Source organism: Lasiosphaeria miniovina, assembly GCF_030549165.1.
Source record: "Lasiosphaeria miniovina strain SMH2392-1A chromosome Unknown B0T26scaffold_6, whole genome shotgun sequence".
Lineage (NCBI taxonomy): Eukaryota > Fungi > Ascomycota > Sordariomycetes > Sordariales > Lasiosphaeriaceae > Lasiosphaeria > Lasiosphaeria miniovina.
In genome coordinates, this window is record NW_026848225.1 from 1,341,156 (window position 1) to 1,362,818 (window position 21,663).

Below are 21,663 nucleotides of genomic sequence, written 5' to 3' on the forward strand. Positions count from 1 at the left end.
ATTCCGATGACGGCCCAACGGCGCCGCACCAGCTGCCGAAACTGACTCGAGATGAGAGGCAACTGAAAAAAAGGTTCCTCGATTGCACAGCTGAAACGTTTTCTCGAGAAAAGTCCATCCCCTCAAGGCAAGCAAAGCGCCATGTGCGGCGGAGGGGCGACACAAGGGGCAAGGGGGCCAGTCATGTCGCAGCCTCTGGCCTGGCCATGCTAAATAAAGAACCCACGGTTTATGTTGCGAAGAATGGGGGCGTTGAAGATGCCGACAAGGACTTGGCACGGAGTCTCACCGTCTGGATCCGGGCCATCGCTGTTACCACGAAGCGACCGACCATCGAGAACGATGCTATGTGGGCAAAGCTTTTGAACTACTACAAGCAACGCCTAGATATCTACGCGGCCCAGATCGCGTCGTCTTCCGAATTAGAGGTTGCTGCCGCTTTTGATGGAGGGTCGGATGGAGCTGCACTTGCAAGAGAGCTGCACGGCTTGTCCGTCAAATACGAAGCGGACGAGTCCGTTGCTGTGCTTCAGGACATGGTATTCGCTGCATACAGCCTACGTCATGAGCCTGCGTCCGCCACACCGGCTCCCAGCGGGAGACGGTTAATGAATTCGGTTCACTTCCTGGGCCGGCTCAGATCAGCATACGAAGCATTCAAAGAGGCCGCCATCGTGTTCCGAACGTCCTTTGCAAAGCTTAACATTGTTTGTATTGAAGCACCGCCGGCTAGACTGCTCTCCAAGAGTCTGGTTAGCAAGCGGGTTGAGGCATTGGCAAGAGAACATGAAATTCCACAGCCGACGAAGGACGAGCTGCAGAAGAGTTTGGGCAAAGCATCCGAGCTATCGACTCCCTGCCATGCCGAGATGCAGCTCCTCATACACTTAGAATGCTCTCTTGGGCCCAGCGCCAAACCATTTCCCTATTTGGGGTGCAGCAAAAAAGCATGCTGGTTATGCCACGAGCTGCTTTCGCGCTACAAGGACAAGAGGACGGACACGAAAGGCTTCTACCAGACGAGAGGTTCTCATGGACGAGTCTATCCGCTTTGGAATATCACGCTAGCAGCGTATCCGCAGGCCGATCATCGCATTCGTCTCGACCTCTCCGCTTCTCTCCGGGGCATTGAGACTCTGATGTTTGAGCGGCTTCGGACCGTCTCTCAGGACCGGCTGCCGGCAGTAGCCGAATCCTCGGCAAATGTTACCGTCACCGGTGGAGCGCTCAAGCGGCGCGCACTTGCAAAGTCGAGAGTGGCCGAGTCCACAAAGAATTCGAAGGGGGCCGAAAGCCAGATTCCAACTTTGAAAGACTCTGTATGCTCCAAGACGTGCATGCGGATCCCTGCTAATGGCGAACCTCCTCATCTCCTCAGCATCAAATTCTACGAGCACCCCGGCGACCTACCCGGCCACGAGCCCGTAACGTTCCGCATTCCCGACTTTGGCGCCTTCTGGAACGCTTCCAACTTCGACCGTGCCCACCGCCGGGTCACGGTAGAAGCACAACCCCTGGCGGAGCTCAACGGAGAGTACCTCTTGTACTGGTGCCGCAGCGATGCCCTGCCCCCGAACGAGTGCCTGATGTCTCTTCTCGGGTTGCAGTCTCTCCAGGCCGACGAGCATTTCTGGCATGGCGACGTTTTCATCACGCGCTACCGCGAGGACGGCGAGTTCGAATTCCACTGCGAGGACGTGCCTCGGGCAAGCCTGGACAATATGGAGTGGATAAAGACTACGATTCGCGCGTTTTGGGACCGCAGAGAGCCCGAGAATGAAATCCGGAGTTGGCAAAAGGTTGATGCCCTCAACGAAAAGTTGAGCGCCGACAAGGAGATAATATACAGTAAAATGTAAGGTGCCAGTCCTTTTTTGTGACACAAGATCATAAATCGAACTAGGCCGCAGCTGACAGATTGCCTTCATCCAGGTCTGCAACAGAACGAGAGAAACTGAAAAAGGTGCCGGGAATGTTAGACTTTCTAGCCTTTATCTCTAGCGATGACGGAGCAACAGATCAAAGGGGCTGGAAGGGGTTCTCGAGCGACAGCCTCTGATACTTCACGTGGTCGCTTGAGAAAAATTGGTTCGCTTATGGGAAGCCCACAAGGTTGCCCGGGGGGGGGGGGGGGGGCAAGATACAAAGCAGGTAGGTACTAGGCACGCATATCATCATGAACTTGTACAAGACAACGTGGGCAATGCCCCCGTCCCCCACACCCCTTTATACTCAAACTTCCGGATTCTCCGTGGGCGCCAAACTCGGTTCCGATTTAAATCACACGACATTTAAACAGAGTCGCGGCATAAGCACCCAAGCTGGTAACTAGCCCTCGGGGTCGCACAGCTCGCGCCTGGTGTTCTTGGCCGAGCTTAGACAGTCACCTCCGAGCACAGCAGTCAGACTGACAACAGACGCGGTCAAGATCTTGGGCTCGGGGCCGTCGAAAGTCCCGCCCGACAAAAGCATCAGGTGGTCGGGGTGCTCCTTAAACACCAGCAGGGCGCGGCTGTAGGCGGACGGCTGGGGTACGGCGCGGCGCTGCCACGCAGCAGGGTCGCCACCGGCCGTGTTGGTGTAGACGGTGCTGTAGTCGGCGTCGGAGACGACGACGGTGCCGTTCGGGCCGCCGGCGGGCGACCACACGACGTAGGGGGCGGCGTTAGGCGCGAAGGCGCCGCCGATCTCGATGCCAACGCCCTCGGCCGCGTCAAAGGTTAGCGGCGAGTCGGACAGCCGGTAGTAGACGGGGTAGTGCGAGCCGTGCGACGACGAGTTGCCGGCCGGGTTCTCGTACACGAGGATGTATTTGTCGATTGGCGGGATGTGGGCGACGACGGTCATGCCGGGCCGCTGCATGTACAGGTCGTAGGCGACGTCGTTGACCACGGACCCCCACGTGCGCAGGTCGGTCGAGACCTGGTGGGCGAGCTTCTGGCCGTGCAGCGGGTCGCGCTGGTCCGAGTAGTAGGCGGCGAGGGAGCGGCCGTAGACCATCAGGAACGGCTCCCAGATGGGGGTGGCGCCGTTGGTGGTGTTGGGGGCGCCGCCCTGGGCGATGTGGCTGACAAACTGCCAGGTGCGGGCCTTGTCGGTCGAGGCGTACAGGTCGATCTTGGTGCCGCCGGTGGACGAGTTGGACGAGTCGGGGTGCCAGCTGTTGCCCGAGGCGAGCACGGTGCCGGCGGGGAAGCCGCCCAGGGGCTCGGTCAGCTCGATGATGGCGGGCTGGGCGCTCATGCCCCAACCGTTGACCTGGTCGGTGATGTTGGAGACCCAGGCCCAGTGGATGCCGCCGTCGGTGCTCTCGAAGACGGGGAAGAAGGCCGGCGTGGCGCCAAAGAGGCCCGTGGTGGCGAGCAGCGTGCCGTCCTCGAGCTCGGCCAGGCGCGGGTAGCTGGCCGAGAGGTTCTGCGCGCGGCCGTCGAAGACGACCTTGTCGGTGAAGAGGCTCCAGGGATCGCCATCGGCGGCGACGACGGGGCCCACGGCCGCGGCCAGCCAGGGTAGGATCTGGGAGAAGCGCATCTTGGAGTGGAGAGCAGGCAGGAGATGGCCGGCTCCAGGTGACAGCCAGGCAAGGCTTGGGGATACTTCATTTATGACAGCTCCATGTCCGCCCGCTTAGGGATACTTCAGATATGGCAGCTCCATGTCCGCCCGCTTAGGGATACTTCAGATATGGCAGTTCCATGTCCGCCCAGCGTCGAGAGGTTCCCCTGGCAGTGACATGATACAGTTCCCCTGGTAGTGACATAATACAGTCAAAGGTCAAGTGCAGGCTGATTAGATTGGGAGCAGCCCGCCGGCTGTAGGACTAGGCGGCGGCATCCGGACCGACGTCGACTCGACCCGAAGCCTCGCGTCGCTGCTTATGCAAGCTTGACATCGGGCCAAGTCCCCAGCAGGTCAAGTCCCCAGCAGGTCAAGTCCCCAGCAGGTCAAGTCCCCAGCAGGTCAAGTCCCCAGCACAAGATGGTGTCTCGATGAAGCGAATGCATGCCGGATAAGTTGGTTAATGACCGCGGGTAGGCTTCACAAAAAGGAACGAGCTTCAGGTCCCCCGCATTACCGCATACACTCATTCGTTTGGGGATTGAAAAAGGTAGCTTCCGTATTGCCTCGTTGTCTCCCAGCATCCCAGTAAGGGGTCGGGAGTTGCGTCGGTAGTTGCGCCGGTATTCCGTAACTGCCCCCTGGATTGGACTTGGGAAGGGGGCGTCTCCGGCTACTGTAAAATCGTCCCCATCCACTGTAGGTACATAGGCCCCCAAGTATTACAACTCACCGCCCCGGAAAATACCACATTTTACAGCCAAAATTACCACATTCGCTGGCTGCCCCGCCCTAAGCGCTGGCATCGCAATTGTACCGCCATTGCACCTCGCCGCCGTCGCCAACGTCAACATACTTCCAAATATGGTGGTACTAATATAGATGGATATCGACCTTTTGAAGCTTCAAAGTACCTTCTCGGTGACGCTGAAGGAGCTCATGAGCGCAAGGAATGCCATACTGCGCCCGGAACCGACCGGTGCAGGGCTTCAGGGCCGGCGCGGTCCCCGAGAGCAGATTCCATCCTTTCGTGTTGCTTTACAACACGATCGAGGGCATCATAACACACGTTATAGCGAGCATCACCAAGCCACTGTCGACCTAGGTGGTCGAAGTGAATACGCTCTTTTTGCTTCGTAGTCAACTTATCGTAGGCTTCCTTCATACCCTCCACCATATTGAGTGACTGTTGTACGGTCTGGAAGGTATTGCTATTGCTAGTGATAACAAAAGACTTGAGAAGCTTGTTGACTGACTCAACAGGTGATGTGGTGCGTTGACCGAAATTGAGAACGTTGTTGGTGTAGCAAGTTGCCCACTCTTCAATAAGTGGCATATAGGTTCGTTCGAGAAACCGAAGTATGGCTTTTTGTGCGGAAAAAGTACCTTTCATCATCACCCATGCCTGTGTGGCCATCGAGGGTAGGCGAGTACATCATATGCTCCCAAAGAAGGTACATTCCTGACTTGGTGTAAGGGATCTCGGCCAGTGGGCCTTCAATGTTGATTTCCTGTCCATCACGAAGTCTTCTTCCTCGTTATCTTCTTCTTCGTTATCTTCTTCTTCGTTATCTTCTTCTTCGTTATCTTCTTCTTCTTCCTTGTCTTCCTCTTGTTGTTGCGCTCCTGGGTCTCGAGCTTGAGCCTGAGCCCGGGCAACCTGCTTTGTAGCGGCCTTGTTGCATTTCTTCTTGAAGCTCAGGACTACATTCTTGTGATGTGGAAAATGCAGAGTTGTGGGTAAGCGTCAGGGTAACACGCGCAATTGCAGACCTCATAGCCTTCTCAAAGTCGGTAATTGTAACCGCAGGACGTTGTGCGCCGATTTCTTCGCGATGCTCGTTGACCGTGTCCATGAGCCAGTTGAAGCCTTCCTCACGTTCGTTGTCAATTAGGCCGAACGCACAACTGACTGATTTACCCAGGTGGTTCTTGTGGACAATTTGGAAGAGAGCCAGACCCTTGTTATTAGTACTGTACGTGTTATCGTAAAACTGGACCCAGGGGTAACGCTTCCACTGCTCCTCACACCAAGGAGGAGACCAAAAAAGGCCCCTCGGCTTGTTTGGGTCATCAACCGACCAAAGGACTGCATAATGGATATATTTATCGTCAAGCAACTTCTTCGTGGCCTAGAATGGCGAGTATCTCTTGAGGGCAAATCTGCGAATACGAGCGCGGCATTTTCGTAGCTGATTATGATCGAAATCCAGGTCCGGAAAAGCTCTTCGCAAGCCTTTGGAAATCTCCCTGTTGGGGACAACTGGCCGGTCGATATGCACAGAAACAAATGCCTTGTGCTTAGGGCCAAAGATGACTCTGTGCTTCAACTTTTTGAAGTCTCTCTCAGGCGGATGATTTGCATGGTTGGTATGCTCAAGAAGAAGCTCAAAGGTCCATTTCCGGTTGTTGGAGATAAGTGCTTTGGTTACGCCCTGCCAGGGGCAGTCCCTGTGATTGGTGGTGGTGATATTCTTCGTTGCCTTGGACTTCACGACTTTCCCTCGGCAACAGCCCAAATCCACTCTTGTTGGCCCGAAGTCTTTGGCATAATTGGCGCCGCGTAGCTTGCATACGCTAAAGCGTATAGAAGTAGCCCATTCGTTCAAATCGACGGGCAGATGGTCGAGGGTGTCGTATTTGAAGGTAAAAAGCTTGTGGTTAGCCGGCGAGTTAGAAAGTGGTGATGGTGGCGGCGCGGGCGGCCCGGCGATGATTTTGGTGGTGGTTTGGTTGAAAAGAAAGGTTGCAGTGGAAAAGGAAGGTTGCAGCGTAATTAGGTTAGGTTGTGGTAAAAAGTGGTAAATTACGTGGCGGCAAAATTTTGGATGTACCGATTCAATAGGGTTAGGGTTGTGTATGGAGGAATACAGTGGATGGGGACGATTTTACAGTAGCCGGAGACGCCCCCCTTGGGAAATGCGAACGTAGCCGCGCCAATCAGAGCGGGCGATAACTTCCCTGCAAATGATTTCCCCCTTTGTTGCAACCGATCGTTTATTCGTAACCGGACCGACCAAACTCGAAATTAATTACCGACTTAGTTACATAGGCGAAGTACAACTTTGGAACTTGGGGTTTTGTATTGGAAAATTACAGCTGATTTTAGAAGACCCGCACATCCCCCAAGCCTCATTCTCAGCACATCCCCGCACGCATCTTCCCCAAAAATCCCCAACCCACCCCTGCTCATTAATCCCAACAACCGTTTTTGCAACCTCCAACCTCCACTCTCCTCGTCGAGACCACGAATCAGCCAGACGACCACTCACCACTCACTATTCACCACTCACCACTCACCACTCACCACTCACCCAGTAGTAGGCGGCGCAGGCCACCAATCCAGCACCGCCATCTCGCCCGTCAGGGTCACGGTAAAAACATGCGCCTGCTGGGGCGCGACATCAAGCACAACCGTGTACGTGCCAGGATACAGCACGGTATTCCCATCCGTATCGTGACGCGCGAGGCTGGCCAGCGTCCACCCGAAATCTAGCACCACCGTCGCGCCCGCCCCGACCGCCCGCGCCCGCCCGTACGCCGCGAGCGTCTTGAGGGGGTGCGGCGCCGGCCCGGCGGCGGACTGCGTGAAGGCCAGCGCCACGTAGTCGCTGGTGCGGGCGCCCGTGTTGTGCACGCGGATTCGCAGCGGTGGGAGCGGACACAGGTCCGCGTGCGGCGCGCTGCAGTTGGCCAGCGCGGTGATATCCCACCTTGCGGTTTTGGGTTGGTGGCGGTGTCATTAGTGCTTGTGGTGGTGTTAGTTGCAGCGAACGACGCAGCAAACGTCGTGTAGTGCGGCCCGAAGCCGAACGGCTGCACCGCGCCCGCGAACGAGCGGTACGTGCGCCCGGGGCGGCTCGCACCGGCGTCGGGACGCAGGTGCATGTCGGTCATGGCCAGCTGCGTGTAGGCTGATGGGTACTGCGCCACGGGCAGGCGGCCGGCCGGCGCCGCGGCTCCGCGGATCAGGTCCATGATGGCTGGCCCGCCCTCCTGTCCCGGCCAGCTGGCCCAGAGGATGGCGTTGATGCCCGTGTTGTTGCTGTTGAGGAGCGGCGTGTTGTCGAGCTGGTCGCCCATTTGCACGACGATGAGTGGCTTGTCGTGTGCAGCTAGCTTGGCGAGCAATGTTGGCTGCGCCGTCGGCCAGTCGAGCGACACGCGGTCTAGCCCCTCGGCGGCGACTGACGTGTCCTGGCCGCCAAAGTAGAGGATGCAGTCGGCGCCCTCGGCCGCGGCGAGCGCGGCTGTGGTCCAGGTGTCTGCCGCCGTGTTTGAGCTGCTGCTTTGCAGGATGGGGCCCGACGTGTTGCGCACGTCGTAGCCGAGCTGCTTTGCAGCCCAGACGGGCCTGCAGATCGCTCCCGTCTATGCCACCACGCATCAGATAACACACCCACCGTCTAACCTGGCTCTTTATTTTTCATCACGTCTCATCTAGCCCTAGAATCCACAACAGATCGGGGGCAGAGGGCGACTACTGGGCGAGAATCTAAGCCTCGCGGCGTGAAGTATGCCGAGGCCTCGTCGGCATCCGCCATCTAGCTTCTCAGGCCAAAGGGCGCGAAGCAGAGAATAGAAGGGTAGCCGTGGTCGAGTTCCAGCCCGTTCCCTTGCCAGCGGCCTCGACAAGACGCTAGATAACACGGCCAGTAGCCCATCGGATAAACCCATGCGCCGGCGCATCTTTATGCTCGAAGGCCTCCCAAGAACATCGTTGAGGTCCTCGGACCCAGACTCAAGATCCCTCCAGCCTTGTTCGCCTCGCACTGGACTACCGGGCGATACGAGGGCGTAGTGCCGAACCGGATGCCGCGCCACTATGACGCGGCGAGCAGATGCACGCTGCAGATGCCCAGGTTCCACCGTGCCAGAGTCCAGGCGCTGGGCGCGGATATCGCGGGAACCCACGCCGGCGACGACGGCAGCACCAGGAGCGCCGCCACCACGTGGCTCGACAGCGCATGGACGCGTCCCTGGCAGTCGCGCGCCTTCGCCCGTCTCGTGCATGCGCGCCTCGCCCTTGAGGTCATCACGGACGGTCTCCGGACGAATATGGACGCATTGGGATTACTGGGGGGAGCATTCCGTGGCCCTGACAGGAGAGCTGTCGTGGAAGGCTGGGAGGCCGACGCGTGGCACAGCCGGCGCGAGACGCTCGGCAGCAGCGGCCGGCGCCTCGACATACTGTGGCAAGCCTACAGCGAGGCCGTGGCCGCGCGCGAGAGCATCGCGTCCAACCGCCAGGGGCGCCAGGGGCGCCACGTAGGCTACCTCTCGTCGCTGGCGACGCTGTCTGTCCCTGTGTCGCTGGGTGCCACCATCTTGTCCATGGGAGGCGACTTCGCCGCCGGCGCGAGCCGCTTCTGGGTCTACTGGGCGGTGGCGGTGCCGTCACGGTGCTGGGGTCTCTGGTGCTGTTTACGCGTGCCGGTAGGCGGGCCGTGGGGCGCATAGCGGATGAGGAGGCCGGTGGTTGACCGCAGGGAGCTGACTTGCGATAGGCTGGTGGTTATTGGTATGGTTTGTTCGAGGTCTTGTTATAGCTTTTTCAAGGTCTTGTTATGGCTTGTTCAAGGTCTTGTCGTCTCTTTGGTGTTTCAATGGGAATGGTGGTCCGGCCAGTCCATTCGATATGGGCCTTCGTTCGGTTAGTTGTCAGCTTACCCGTTTTGTTATGTCAATAGTCGTATAGAGGGTTGCCCAGGGAAAAGCAATGCAACTCAAAGAGGGTAAGTCTGGTTGGAACCGTACAACAACTCAGGGCTGCCCTGACCTGGACCCATTCAGCGGCCGCTCCCTGTGATCACCCTTCCACCCATTCCCGCCACTGCTAATTACGGGATAAAGTTGGATCCATCTTAGCCCATTCGTTCTCTCCCATTACTGACTTGCTGTTCCTCTCTTTCGTTACGAGGAACGGAAGCGACAGGGTCCGATCCAATGCCCATCCACTTTCCTCGATAATTGCCTGGCTCTGCGAGATTGACTGGTTGCATGCGAGTTCCTCCGCGGCTACTGGTCAACTTACGAAATGAGGTTTTCCCAAGATGTTTTTGGAGTCTGCTGGCTTCAACACGTAGCCATCTCCAGAGTCCAGACCTCGAGAGCGGCCGCCCGGCAGATGGTGGGGCAGCTACGTCGATGCCGGTAGGGCTGAAGACGGCATGGCATGGGCATGGCATGGGCATGGCGCTCCGGAAACTGGCATCCCGCGCCACGACGGAACAAGCCGAGACCAAGCAGCACTTGCACGGGGCAGCAGCACCAAGTTCTTCATTTGCTGCCGGCGCTCTTCCAGCGACCCGCCCAATCGGTTGCTCCTCAACACCCGCGCCACAGGCTGTTGGCATTGGTTCGCGCGGCGCTTGTCACCCACCTGTCAACTGCATGGGCTCTTTCTTTGACGTCTTCAGCTCCCACAGCCGTGCCCGCAAACGGTAATTTCTACTACGATCCACTTATCCACCAAGTGGTGTGATAATTCTGCTGCAAAGAGTTCAGGAACGTCAAATTTGAGCTCGAAATGGATATATAACGGCCGCCATGTCCATCCAAGAGATCACCGACTACACCACCAAACCGACCACCCGAACTAGACAACAAACTTGCCATAAACCCCCTTTTTCTCTTGCCCCAAAACCACACCCAACCCAGAGCCTCTCCGCGCACGTCTCACCTCCCAACTCCAACTCCAACTACAAACCACCCCACACACAACACTACAAACCACCCCACACACAACACTACAAACTACCCCACACACAACATGGCATCCTTCCCCACGCAGGCAGCCTTTGTCGTCCACGCGACAGGCTGGTCCGAGAACCTGTTGGCACACCCCATGGGCCGCTTCCTGCACGCGTAAGCCTCCTGCCCCTTCCCTTCCCTAATCACCTCTACCCTCACCAACCGCCACCCTCACCAACCGCACCTAACCACCTAACACCACGGCCATCGCACAGCCACGAGAAACTCTTCGACGCCGCCGACTGGGACGGCGCGCGCGCCTTCTACACGCCCGACTTCGAGTACGTCAACAGCAAGGGCCAGGTGGTATCCGGCGCCGCGCCCGCGAGCGACGCGCTGCGCGGCGAGTACGCGCTGTTCGCATCCTTCTTCCACGAGCCCGTCTACGGCACGGCGCACGCCGTCGAGTTTGCCCCAGGCGAGAAGGGCTACCGCCTGTTTGGCTGCGCGCGCATGTTTGTCAACCTTCCCGCTGGAAACCAGGAGGTGGTCGAGAAGGCTCAGGTTGATCGCCACGGCCGCGCCTGGGAGTGTGTCGCCAACGGCGCCTTCTTGTTCGATGCTGTTGAGGTTGGCGATGGGCCGACTCCGGAGGGTCTGCGCATGAAGCGGTTCCAGATCTTTGCTGATCCGACGGCTATCTTGGGGGAGGCGGTCAAGCGGGGGATTGTCCCGGTCGAGGCGCTGACTGGTGGGGGGAATTAGGTTGGGTGCGTTTGGGCTTGGTTCGTGCCTGAAGGGACCGGGGGGCTGTGTTGTGAACTTGTGGATGATGTTGGAGCTGTTGTGGTGCAGATAAGCCAGTTCACGTCTGCTTTCTGAGTCGGTATATGGGACGTCTTTTTGGCTTCTTTTCTTTTATTCCCGCCCCCCCCCCCCCATCTGTTCCCCATTTTCCCTTTTCCCTTTTTCCTTTTGTCTTCTTTGCTTTTTCTAATTTTTTTGTTTCCACTCTTTCCACTCTCAAAATCCCCCCCCCCCCCCTCTTACTCCTCGTTTGATCTTTTTACTTCAATCAATAAGTAGCTTGTTAATTAGCCCAGCTTGCTTTACTTGCCGCCTTGATGCTCATCCCAGGCAGAGCCTGCGAATTAAGGTTCAGTGTTTTCATTATATGAAGCTGTGTGTAATGGTATCAAATTGGGATAGTTAAACAGCCCGCATTTCAACGCAGGAGACATCCATCCAAGTGTCATCTATTCCAACTCACACTCCAGCCTCAGGCCGGCGGCGGCGCCACGACGACCAGTGGGCCCTCGCCCCTAATTTTGACGGTCTCCTTGGCGACAACCAGCTCTACGTCCCAGCGCATCGAGTGCCAGTGCTTGATATTGTACGTGACAAAGTCGGGGTACATGACCTCCTCGTCGCCGCCGCGGGGCGTCATATCCGCACCGCGCCAGTAGCTGCTCCGCGCCTCGAACAGCAGCGCGCCGGCGCGCCCGACATCGAGCGGCGCCACATCGTCGCCGCACGGCACTCCCAAGCCGCCACCCTCTGGCCAGCTGATGCGCACGTCGCGCACCACGGGGCTCTTGGTGCGGTGGTAGCTGCTGGGGCCGCGCACCGCGGCCTCGGTCCACGCCGTGATGCGCAGCCGCAGGCCCACCACGGATATCTTCAACTCGTCCGGATCCGGGTCGTCGCCGGCCCGTTTCCCGTCGCCGGGCAGCGGGAGGCCCGGCGACGACTGCTCGCGCCCCGCCACCACGCGCAGCCGGAACGACATTGGCGGCGCCGGCCGCCCGGACGTGCCGCTGCTGCTCAGCTGCAGCGCCTCGGGCGCCTCGACCTCGACGCGCAGGTTGAGCTTGGGCACTGACGACGTGTGGAACAGCTTGCGCGTGCGCTCCATGAAGCTCAGCTCGGCGTCGGCCATGCCCGGCAGCAGCCGCTGCGTGTGCACCGTGTGGTGCGACACGGCCGCCCGGTGCAGCGCCGGGTGCAGGAGGGCCGGCACCGGTGGCGGCAGCATGAAGACGGTGCGCGTCGCCGTGGCCGTCGTCTTGGCCTTGGCGCCGTGCTGCTCGACCAGCTGCGCCTCGAGCACGTACTCGACGAAGGTGTCGAAGCGGTACTGCGAGTACGCGAACGAGAAGGGCAGGCCGCCGGATGCGATGACGTTCGGGTTGAGGGCGAGGAAGCTGTACTCCTGCTCGACCTCGCCCAACAGCACGGCGGCGGCGTTGGGGCGCACCGGCAGGGTTAGTGCGAACTGCCACGCCTCGCTGCCGCCGGGCGGGATGTGCAGCACGCCGTCGAAGAGCGCCTGGCCCAGCTCGGGCCCGCTGCCCAGCAGGTCGAAGCGCGACCGGTAAACATCTGTGTGACGATTGTTGTTGGACCGCCGCTCCACCGACACCTTGACCTTGGTGCGCCCAAACAGCCGCAGCGTCACCCACGCCCGCGGACTCACCGCCTGCACACTTCGCACCACGCGCCCCGAGATGATCTCGCCCGCCCAGAAGCCACGGTCAAAGTCGAGCTCGATGCTGAGCGCCGGCGACACGACGGCTCCAGTTCGCGGCATGCCGGTTGTCTGTATTCAAGACGACTGTCGCGTGTCTAAGGCCTGTTGGGGGGGGGGTTTTTTTTTTTTTTTTTTTTTTTTCGTTTTGTTGTTTTATTCTTTGCTGTCGTTGAACAGAGTCTAGTTGTATTCGGTGAGTTAGCCAGGTTGGAACAAGCGGCAGTGGAGTTGTCTGACACTATTATCCCCTTTCGAATGAGGCAGCCTAGCCGTTAATAGGAAGCGGCGGAGCGCCGATCAGTTTAGTGAGACCGCCTTATTTGCCAGGGCTGGACGAGTCTGCGTTGCAATGCGGTGTGGCTGTGCCGTTGTGCGACCTTCCTTCAACGGCTTCACCCAATTCAATGCAAGCCTCTGGGTATCAGCAAGACCAACAGAATGAAATTTCCCATGATTACTACTAATTACAGGCGCAGGCTCTTTGAGTTTTGGGGCTGAACTTAAACGTTGTTTCAAAGGATCTGTTGGAATAACATACTGGAATGACGCGCTGATCCAAGGAATGCGGCTCCGCATTCCTGGCCACAGCAACGTCTGTGGAGGAGCGGGCCTGACAGATGCATATATATTGGCCTACGCCCACCTGTTCAGATAGATAAAAAGACAAAAAGACAAAAACGAATCCATCACTTGAACCACCACCTTACGGCGCGCAGCGCGCCATGCTGTTTCCAGTACCGGTACCCTGGTGATTCCTACAGGATCGTTGTGAAGCACTGGAGTTTATTTGCGGCGTAAAAAGATCCAATAAATGGTGGCAGCTGATTTTCTTTCTCGCGCCGACGGTAGCTAACCTTTCATGTACAGCAGCCGGCGAATAATTCCAGTTAAAGGTTGCGCGGCGCCTTTAAGTTTTAGGTATTATTAGCTTGCTATGACGGTATAATGGCTAAGAGCTTTTGATGAAACTACCTAGCCCGAAATCTCATCTTCGCCTTCGTGCAGGCAGGCACTGCATTTGACACGTCATCATGGCCTCTCTTTTCTCCTACCTAACTGCTCTCTATGCACGCGTCCGACTGCTGCACTGCGTTTTCGCTACGAAATCCCCAGAAGTTGTCAGGTGGTGTGGGTAACATGTCATGTTTAAATTCGTCAAGCAGGAGCCGAAAAGCAGGCCTTGAACCGAAAGAATAGCCGAGATGGATGTTGGGTTCTGTGCTCGTGGCGGAAGACAATATCTGCATAGCTTTCAAGTGCCAGCTTTCAAGTGCCAGCTTTCAAGTGCTAGCTTTCAAGTGCTAGCTTTTAAGTGCTAGAAATTCGATGGGACTCTTGCACAGGCATGGTCTTTGGCTCTTGGAAGTCGATGCAGTTATCTCTCATGATTTCCTCCGTTCAGCGAACCTATACCTATACAAGCAAAGACATCACAACCCACTCGAGTTGACCAGAGAGGTGATTCAAACAAATATGCAACAACAAAAACAGCCCTCCCAACGCCGCCAAGACAATGCACGCTATGCACCCGAAACCCAATGCCAGGAAAAAGAGAACCGGAAACACTCAAACCCTTCCACCCAACAAACACAATCACCCGCACAACTCCAAACTCAACCCACTCGCCTTGCCGCTCCAGCCAACATTAACCCCCTGCCGCGCGACCATCTCAAAACTATACTCTCCAGCCTGGCACGACCACGTGGGCGCAGCGCCCATGCGCGGCTCCAGCTCGTCGGCGCTCATATCGACGCCCTGCCAGTCCGCCACCCCACCTTTCCTGGGTGTCAACACACCCGCCAGCGCGCCGCGCGCCGGGTGCGCCGCGAACGTGTACTTGTCGTTGAGGCACGCGTCGAGGCGGTACAGCTCCAGCTGCGCTGGTGTTGTCTCGGACGAAACGATCCAGTCGTCGGGCGTGAGCCGGAAGACGAGTTTGCACGTCTTGCCGGTGGCCTGTTCCGGGGACAGGTTGAAGTACACGGCGGTCGTGACGGTCTCGGAGGGGCTGTTGAGGAGGTGTCCCCGGGCCGAGTGGCCGCCTGCAGCGTTGGGCGTCTTGGAGGACCAGCGCGACTGCACGGACGGGTAGTAGGTTTGTGAGGCAGATGATGATGAGGTCGAGGAGGTGCTTGTGACGTTGCGGGGTGAGATGAAGGTTGTGGTGGTTGGTAAGGCGACGGCGCCGGCGGCGAGGGCGAGGATTGTGGTGAAGATTATGGACTTCATGGTGACGAACTTGAGACTTTGAGATGGGCTTCAGTGTCGGGTTTGGACTTTTGATTAATTGGTGGATGGATGGAGTGGTTGTCTTTGACTCAAACACTGGAGATGTGCAATTGATGTGATGATGATGATGATGATGATGATGATGATGATGATAATGATGATGATGATGATGATGAGAATTCGAATGTTTGGACGGCATTTCGTGCACGCTATATACAAGATTTCCAACAAAGATGAAGCTCTTGGCGATGCTCAATTCAGAGCTACGACGGCTGTGCAGTGGTGGGCGCACTGGCGCAGTTCGGGTTATTGATTCTAGGCTGCGGCTGGCGCGAGCTGCCAGCCCCAGAGTCAGCTCAGCCAGCGCGTGCCAAGCTGTCGGGTGCGGCTTTGATTCATCAGACCACAGCTGCCATTATCTCAGCTAGCTCAGACCTCTTTTTCAGGCGTGGAAGAAGGAGCCCCGGGGCCTGCGGCCCCCCCAATAAAAGGCACCCTAGACCGCATTCGTATCCTGTGACCCGCAAATTTTCGCTGTGGCTCAGATAGACCCACTTGGACCCACGTTGCACAGAACGCCTGAAAAAGAGGTCTGAGAGCATAATGTTGTGGTAGTCGTCAGTACGGATCCAGCCGCCATACAAACGGAAAAAATGTGGTTTAGTTTCCCGTCAATAACACAACAACAACGTATCGTGAAAATATGCAAATATGCTCCTGAAGTTGCTGAGACGTACGCGAGTCTAATGATATACGGATCCGTAATTTTTATGTCTATAGCTATTCTAAAAGTGTCAATTGTAACCTCAAACGTAAAAAGTTTAGCGTGTCTCCAACTTTTGGCCGTCATCTTCATCCTAACTATGTAGTCACCATAGGGCCAAAAAAGCTGAAAATTTTCACATAGAATGCCCTCGCGCGGGGCGTCCTCAGCATACAGCTTCTCCCTCCTATAACCTACTTCTTCCGTTTGACCTACCGGGAGAGCTCCCGCGCCGCCGAAATGGAAGAAAACGAGCAGAAAAAACGCATCAACGATGTGATCTGCGAGATCACAGGCGCCAGGGAAGCGCACCAGGGCCAGATTGACGCGGTTCATCGCCTTGTTCATCAGCGGAACGATACAGTGCTCGTTGCAGCTACAGGATACGGAAAAAGTGCTGTACTCTACGCCTTCTCAGCGATCACGAAGCTCACTACGGTACAAATCGTGCCCTTCACGAAGCTGGGCGAGAATCAGCGCGATGACATCGCCCGGGCTGTCCCTTCTTCGAAGTCTGTGTGGATTGGCAGTATTACATTCCCCAGCTTGGCTCCTTTACCCTTACCCCTGACCCCTGAATACATTGCTAACTAATTTTATCTAGAACCCGAACGTTTAAAATGAAGTCGTCTTCGTCTTTTTCTTCTTCGTCTTCTTCATCTTCTTCTTCGTCTTCTTCTTCTTCGTCGTCTTCTTCTTCATCTTCTTCTTCGTCTTCTTGTTGTAAGGCTTCTATAGCCTTAGTAAGAGATGAGAGCTCAGGGGTGCTGCCCAGGCCAGTAAGCTGTGAGCTCGAGTCATGCCCTCGCAGGAGCAATGCCTAGCAGCCACCCAAAAGGCCTGAATCGTCATTTACTAACGCGCCAGACATGATCTACTGATGATATTAGCACCGGAATGATCAGAAAATTGCGTGCATTCGAACGGTACTAACCGGGCAGTTGTTTGATTGCTCTTGACCTTGTTGTTGAGGCTGCAGTGCGTTGTATGTTGCAGTTTGGAGACGGTTCGATGCACATTATGCACTCAGACCAGTACAGTGGCTCTTTTCTTTGTGTGCTCCGATTGGTTCAAATGTGTATTTGTGGGTCTACTCCCTCTGCAAATCTAAAAAATCGGGGCCGCAGGCCCTCCACTAGGGCGCAGCCCCTCTTTAAGCCACGGTACTGGCCTGAGCTTGCTAAGATAAAGCTGCCACCTGTGGCGTGAGCTGCTCTTTGTTGTCTCGGAGCGCCACCATTTACTGCGGTCAGCTCAGCACAGCACGCCAAGAGCCGACGCCAAGAACCGACGCCATGCAAGTCCAAGGAATCTATTTCGGGACCTGTGGTGGTGGTTCATTCCAGCCACAGACCTGATGGGCATTTCACGATTTGGAGAGACAGTTCACTTGAATTCAACTCTACGCAGCCAGAAAACACTGCAGATTCGTCTAATCACTGGTTTTGTTCCACATTGAGTCCCGAGACGGTTTTGTTCCACTTTGAGTCCCGAGACGTGTCTGCTACACTAAAAGTTCTCCTTCGTCAAAACCGAGACTTCTGGAAACCTGCCCGGTTCCTTCCCCTGCAGCAGCGGCCCTGCCTCCCTCCCCTTAAACGCCCCATCCATCCACGCCGTCGTGTACGCCGTCAGCAGGCGCACCATTCGCGCCGGCACGATGGCGCCCACCACGTCCGCGAACGGCGCCGTGCTCAGCCCGGCAGCCACGATCAGCGAGGGCACGTCGGAGAAGGACTGGTGCGTGGTATTCGCGACGCGCAGGACAATCTTGGGCCCCGTGAGCTGCGGCCAGGCGGCAAGCCACGAGGCGTCGGTGGTGGGGTCGTGGGTGAAGAAGAGCACGGGCTGCGATATTTGCGGCAGGGCCGGCGACCCGATGATGGTGCCGTCCCAGTTGGCGGCTGCGCGGATGCGGCGGTCCTGGCTGGCCGCGAGGATGGCAGCTACGCCGCCCGCCGAGTGACCCAACATGGCCACGCGGTCCGTCGCGAACGCCCGGCGGCCGCGCCCCGGCAGCAACGCCGCCATGGCCGTCGCGTTGCTCAGCTGGTCGACGATAAATGACGCGTCGGCGGCGCGGTCCCAGTCGTTCCACGTAGGACTATCCAGGATAGAAGCGTTGTTGTACACTACGTGGCCGTCGGGGTAGACGATGATGTTGGCGTCCTCGGGGTGGTCGATGGTGATGACGACGAAGCCTTCGCTGGCGATGGCTGAGGCGATGACGCTGTAGTAGAGCCGCGGGGTGCTGTAGCCGGGGGAGAAGAGCAGGATGGGCCGGTTCTCTAGGGGCGAGCAGCTTCCGGGGTGGTCCGAACACACTGGCAGGCGAGCCTCGAGGAAGAGGGGAGTGAGATCGGCCGAGATGTTGAAGCTCTGTTGAATAAACGGCCCTTGGTACTCGGCGGTTTTGTCGGGCATATAAGGTACCGACACAATGGACGCGCACGTCGCAGGCTGAAATACGGACAGCATCAGTGCCCGAGGCGTGGGCAACGCGGCATAGGCGTCATTGCGGCTGTAGTCGACGAGGGTTCCTGTCGTCAACGTGACATTGTATTTGCCAGTCGGGTCTGGAGCCAGGAACCCTGCAGTGGCCGTGGCCAGGAAGAGAACAAGAATTGAACGCACAGACTGCATGGCTGCAGTGTCGCGAGGCTCTGGCGGAGGAAAAATCAGAAAGTGATGAAGAGGCTAGGCAGCGATAAGCATCAGCTCAACCGGCGTCGACTGGTAGTTAGAATGTTCACCGATGCCAGGGCTGATGGTTGTCAAGTAGCAATAGGTGGCATTCAGGGGCTATATAGTGAACAATCTGCGACCGAATGTCAATCCCAGCCATACCCTACGTAATTACGCAATGGGGCATGGTAGCACGCGTGTCATTGGGGCTGAGCCTCAGCGTGGTTCCCGCATCTCGACCGAAAGGGATTACGAAAGGAATTAGGGCCGCGCCCAATTCGGAAAATAGGGTCCAGCATTGTTCTTGTCAGCGCTAGCGGCCCGGCTCTGTTCTCCGAGTTGATGTTACTTACTATGGGGGCTACTCAAATGTAGGAACCAGAATTAAACCCTTTGGCGGAGAAGGGATTGCGGAGAAGGGATTGCGGGGAAGGGATCATGTTATTACCAAGTGGAATGTATGAAGGCATTGAGGCTTGTGAGAATCTATCAGCCCGTCTGCGCAACCCACACTGCTCAAGAGGTTGACAGCTCTTTTGACAGCCAGTGGGGCAATTCACGAATCTGGCTTTGCATTCAAAGGACTGTTGCCATTGGTGCCTCCATAGCAGGCCCTTGTTCTTAGTGCAGCTGTCCAACGTTCGTGTTTTGCTACCATCGTTTTCTCAGCGGAACAGGTGTTGCGCAGTTTCACTTGTCCTGGGTTACGGGGTACGTGTATGACTTTATGCGGCTCAGCGAACGAATTCGTACGCTCTTCGCTTTAGTTGGGGGAAGAGAAGGTGGTGAAAGAAGTCAAGAAAGACAGGAAACTCGATGCTTCAGCTTCTCAGACAACCAGAACTGAGAATCGGGTAATGAATATTGTTAAGGTGTCCTTATTCTCCCGTCATTCATCTCCGATAGCTTGAGATGCTTTGAAAAGGGGCACCTCGCTTTACCTCGCAGCCTCGATGCTGACGTGGAGTGTTGCTTGTCGGACTTGTTAGACCGCGACTGTCGACAATCAAGTGCGATTAAGTGCGACGTCACATGATCCAATGAGACCATGACCCACCACACCTATAAGTTGACTGTCCAAGTCCCCTGCACCTCACCTGGCTACCCCACTTTTTTTGGCGTGAAGGCGGTGCAGTGGCAGCCTCCTGGCACAACAGTGCACTGCAATTTCTAGCTCAACAGAGGGCGTGGGTTACAACCCTAACCCTAAAACACACTTGGACTACCACGTGACTAATCATAAACCACAGGCCAATTTTAAACAGCGAAACTCATTCTCAGACAGCTGGCCGAGGCGGCTGGACGCGCAGCCAATCAGCAGCGGCCGCTTGCCAATATGCCGTTGCCTGACATCGCTCAGCGGACGCTGCATCCGACACACTTGGTGGACCCCACGTTGCCCACAGTCACCGTCTAGGCGTGCAAAGACCGATCACGAACAATACATGCAAGCAAACAAACTAGGCAGCACCGAGTCTTTTCAACTAGAGTCACTGTTTCGGACTCACCACCTCCTTTGCTTTCCGCTTTCGATTTTTCCCCTTTTAGTCGTTCGGGAAGCGTTGCTATCGGGGTTCTGGGGCAACGTTTTCGGCCAGTCATGGCCTATCAATACTTTTCTACATTAGGCTACTTACACGCTTTTAGACCGGATGCTAGACATCACCGTCGCCAGTGCATATCTAACCCCCTCCAAAAGAAACAGACCTGCGACGCCCAAACTAGTCACATTCGACGACACACCTATTGCTTCTACACTCATAGCGCGATTCCGGAAATAATAATCAGCAACAATCAAATCCGCGATGCGGCCCCCCCTCTCCACCCCCGCGGGAGCAGCCGCCGCAACAGCCGCCGCCACCATCTTGGCACTACTCTCGCCCACCCTTGCCCAGCTCACGCCTACGCCCTACACAGACGCCAACACGGGCATCGTGTTCCTGGGCTTCGCCGACGGGACAGGGTTCCAGTTCGGGCTAGCCCTACCGCCGGTCGGCGACGGCACCCCCACCCTCATCGCACAGATCGTGTCGCCTCTCAACAAGGCCGGCGCGGGCTGGGGCGGCGTGGCCTTCGGCACGTCCATGATCGGGCCGCTGCAGGTGGTCGTGTGGCCCACCCCATCCCTAGGAGACGTAATAATCGCGGCACGCTCATCCTCGGGCCGCGACATAGCCGACACGAAGCCGTACACGGCAAGCGCGGTCTCGTTCGCGCCCATCGCCAACGGCACCTTCGCCAACGGCACGCACGTGTCGGCGACATTCGTGTGCATGGGCTGCGTGACCAGCGACTCGTTTACCGCGGCAGCCGCTGGCAGGCCGGCGCCGTTCGGCTACGCCTACTCGCTCGTCGCCGTCAGCAGCCCTGCTAGCAAGAACAGCGCCCTGTCGGACCACACGACGCAGGGCGAGCCGTACGGCGGGTTCTCGTTGGCGCTGGCGGATGCGCGCACGGCCGACTATAAGCGGTTCGCTACGCTAGCGGCAACTGCGAGCGGGGAAGGTGGTGGTGGTAGTGGTGGTAATAGTAGTAACAGCACGCAGCCGACAGCCGGGGGGTCGAATTCGACGGGGCTTGCTTCGAACGCTACCGGCAGCGGTGGCAGCGGTGCTGGGTCGCCTGCTACGCCACCTAATGGTGATGGTGATGATGATGGTGCTGATGCCGGTGCTGCTGACAGCGATGACATCGTTGTCCATAGGACGGAGGACCGGCTCGACTACAACAAGATGCCTGTTGGGGAGGTGGCGGCGCTGGGCGTTGTCTGTGCCTTGTACGTGTTACACGCGTTTTGGGTTTTCTGATCGGCGCGAGGTGGGCCATGGTTCTTCAGCCGGCCTGGCGTTGCCTGGAGTATACTGCGCTGGCGATGACTTCAGCAATCTCTTCAACAAACATTAGCATACACACCCATCCATTTGAGTGTACAAACCCCTCAGCATGTCCGGTGGCGTTTGGATCTGCCACAAAGAATTTTGTTAGGAAGTGGTAATTAGATGCGAGCCATGGCGTTCCTCGACTTCTACCGTCTCCTCGGGCAGACTATTCGTCTATATTTTCAACTAGCTAGCTAGTATTCTTTCTTCAACAAACAACCTGTCCTTGTTTCTGACTTACGCGTCAGTTCATAGTCTCTAGAGTGTATACAAACCCTAAAGAGACTCAATTAACAGTTGGGCTAGGGTAGGTATACCTCTTTATA

General features: G+C 57.0%; 10 protein-coding genes across 10 annotated transcripts; 5 read left to right on the forward strand and 5 right to left on the reverse strand.

Annotated features, from left to right (window-relative positions):
- Positions 1–206: 206 nt before the first annotated feature.
- B0T26DRAFT_721313 (uncharacterized protein) lies at positions 207–2,121 on the forward strand (the record flags this gene model as incomplete). The annotated part of the gene is made up of 2 exons (XM_060442541.1): positions 207–1,855; positions 1,933–2,121. 2 exons carry the CDS (start codon positions 207–209, stop codon positions 2,057–2,059), a joined length of 1,776 nt encoding a protein of 591 aa, XP_060292678.1. The 3' UTR covers positions 2,060–2,121.
- A 207-nt stretch (positions 2,122–2,328) lies between these two features.
- B0T26DRAFT_754593 (Sialidase) lies at positions 2,329–3,531 on the reverse strand (the record flags this gene model as incomplete). Its single annotated transcript, XM_060445840.1, has 1 exon — positions 2,329–3,531. The coding sequence occupies one exon, from the start codon at positions 3,529–3,531 to the stop codon at positions 2,329–2,331; it is 1,203 nt and encodes a 400-aa protein (XP_060292679.1).
- A 1,545-nt stretch (positions 3,532–5,076) lies between these two features.
- B0T26DRAFT_754594 (glycosyl hydrolase family 3 C-terminal domain-containing protein) lies at positions 5,077–8,102 on the reverse strand (the record flags this gene model as incomplete). The annotated part of the gene is made up of 5 exons (XM_060445841.1): positions 5,077–5,203; positions 5,332–5,532; positions 6,873–7,271; positions 7,346–7,929; positions 8,043–8,102. 5 exons carry the CDS (start codon positions 8,100–8,102, stop codon positions 5,077–5,079), a joined length of 1,371 nt encoding a protein of 456 aa, XP_060292680.1.
- Positions 8,103–8,158: 56 nt separating this feature from the next.
- On the forward strand, positions 8,159–9,220 carry B0T26DRAFT_403728 (uncharacterized protein). The gene has a single exon (XM_060434827.1). It carries the CDS (start codon positions 8,371–8,373, stop codon positions 9,016–9,018), a length of 648 nt encoding a protein of 215 aa, XP_060292681.1. The 5' UTR covers positions 8,159–8,370; the 3' UTR covers positions 9,019–9,220.
- A 1,071-nt stretch (positions 9,221–10,291) lies between these two features.
- Positions 10,292–11,184, forward strand: B0T26DRAFT_721320 (uncharacterized protein). Its single transcript, XM_060442542.1, has 2 exons — positions 10,292–10,425; positions 10,527–11,184. The coding sequence occupies exons 1-2, from the start codon at positions 10,331–10,333 to the stop codon at positions 11,014–11,016; spliced, it is 585 nt and encodes a 194-aa protein (XP_060292682.1). The 5' UTR covers positions 10,292–10,330; the 3' UTR covers positions 11,017–11,184.
- Positions 11,185–11,299: 115 nt separating this feature from the next.
- B0T26DRAFT_805107 (uncharacterized protein) lies at positions 11,300–12,841 on the reverse strand (the record flags this gene model as incomplete). Its single annotated transcript, XM_060447150.1, has 1 exon — positions 11,300–12,841. The coding sequence occupies one exon, from the start codon at positions 12,839–12,841 to the stop codon at positions 11,531–11,533; it is 1,311 nt and encodes a 436-aa protein (XP_060292683.1). The 3' UTR covers positions 11,300–11,530.
- Positions 12,842–14,130: 1,289 nt separating this feature from the next.
- On the reverse strand, positions 14,131–15,347 carry B0T26DRAFT_785425 (uncharacterized protein; the record flags this gene model as incomplete). The annotated part of the gene is made up of 1 exon (XM_060446773.1): positions 14,131–15,347. A coding segment is annotated over one exon (891 nt), but the record flags the coding sequence as incomplete, so codon positions are not given.
- A 666-nt stretch (positions 15,348–16,013) lies between these two features.
- On the forward strand, positions 16,014–16,648 carry B0T26DRAFT_785427 (uncharacterized protein; the record flags this gene model as incomplete). The annotated part of the gene is made up of 1 exon (XM_060446774.1): positions 16,014–16,648. One exon carries the CDS (start codon positions 16,014–16,016, stop codon positions 16,365–16,367), a length of 354 nt encoding a protein of 117 aa, XP_060292685.1. The 3' UTR covers positions 16,368–16,648.
- A 558-nt stretch (positions 16,649–17,206) lies between these two features.
- B0T26DRAFT_403749 (PAF acetylhydrolase) lies at positions 17,207–18,508 on the reverse strand. The gene has a single exon (XM_060434828.1). The coding sequence runs from the start codon at positions 18,414–18,416 to the stop codon at positions 17,283–17,285; it is 1,134 nt and encodes a 377-aa protein (XP_060292686.1). The 5' UTR covers positions 18,417–18,508; the 3' UTR covers positions 17,207–17,282.
- A 2,116-nt stretch (positions 18,509–20,624) lies between these two features.
- On the forward strand, positions 20,625–21,612 carry B0T26DRAFT_721326 (uncharacterized protein). The gene has a single exon (XM_060442543.1). The coding sequence runs from the start codon at positions 20,732–20,734 to the stop codon at positions 21,263–21,265; it is 534 nt and encodes a 177-aa protein (XP_060292687.1). The 5' UTR covers positions 20,625–20,731; the 3' UTR covers positions 21,266–21,612.
- Positions 21,613–21,663: the final 51 nt, after the last annotated feature.

What these genes read in the sequence shown, in the direction of transcription:
- B0T26DRAFT_403728 (XM_060434827.1), top strand. Translation starts at nt 8,371, where the DNA reads ATGCCGCGCCACTATGACGCGGCGAGCAGATGCACGCTGCAGATGCCC.
- B0T26DRAFT_721320 (XM_060442542.1), top strand. Translation starts at nt 10,331, where the DNA reads ATGGCATCCTTCCCCACGCAGGCAGCCTTTGTCGTCCACGCGACAGGC. An exon ending in ATGGGCCGCTTCCTGCACGC is followed by an intron (nt 10,426 to 10,526) that starts GTAAGCCTCCTG and finishes GCCATCGCACAG; the next exon opens with CCACGAGAAACTCTTCGACG.
- B0T26DRAFT_403749 (XM_060434828.1), bottom strand. Translation starts at nt 18,416, where the DNA reads ATGCAGTCTGTGCGTTCAATTCTTGTTCTCTTCCTGGCCACGGCCACT.
- B0T26DRAFT_721326 (XM_060442543.1), top strand. Translation starts at nt 20,732, where the DNA reads ATGGGCTGCGTGACCAGCGACTCGTTTACCGCGGCAGCCGCTGGCAGG.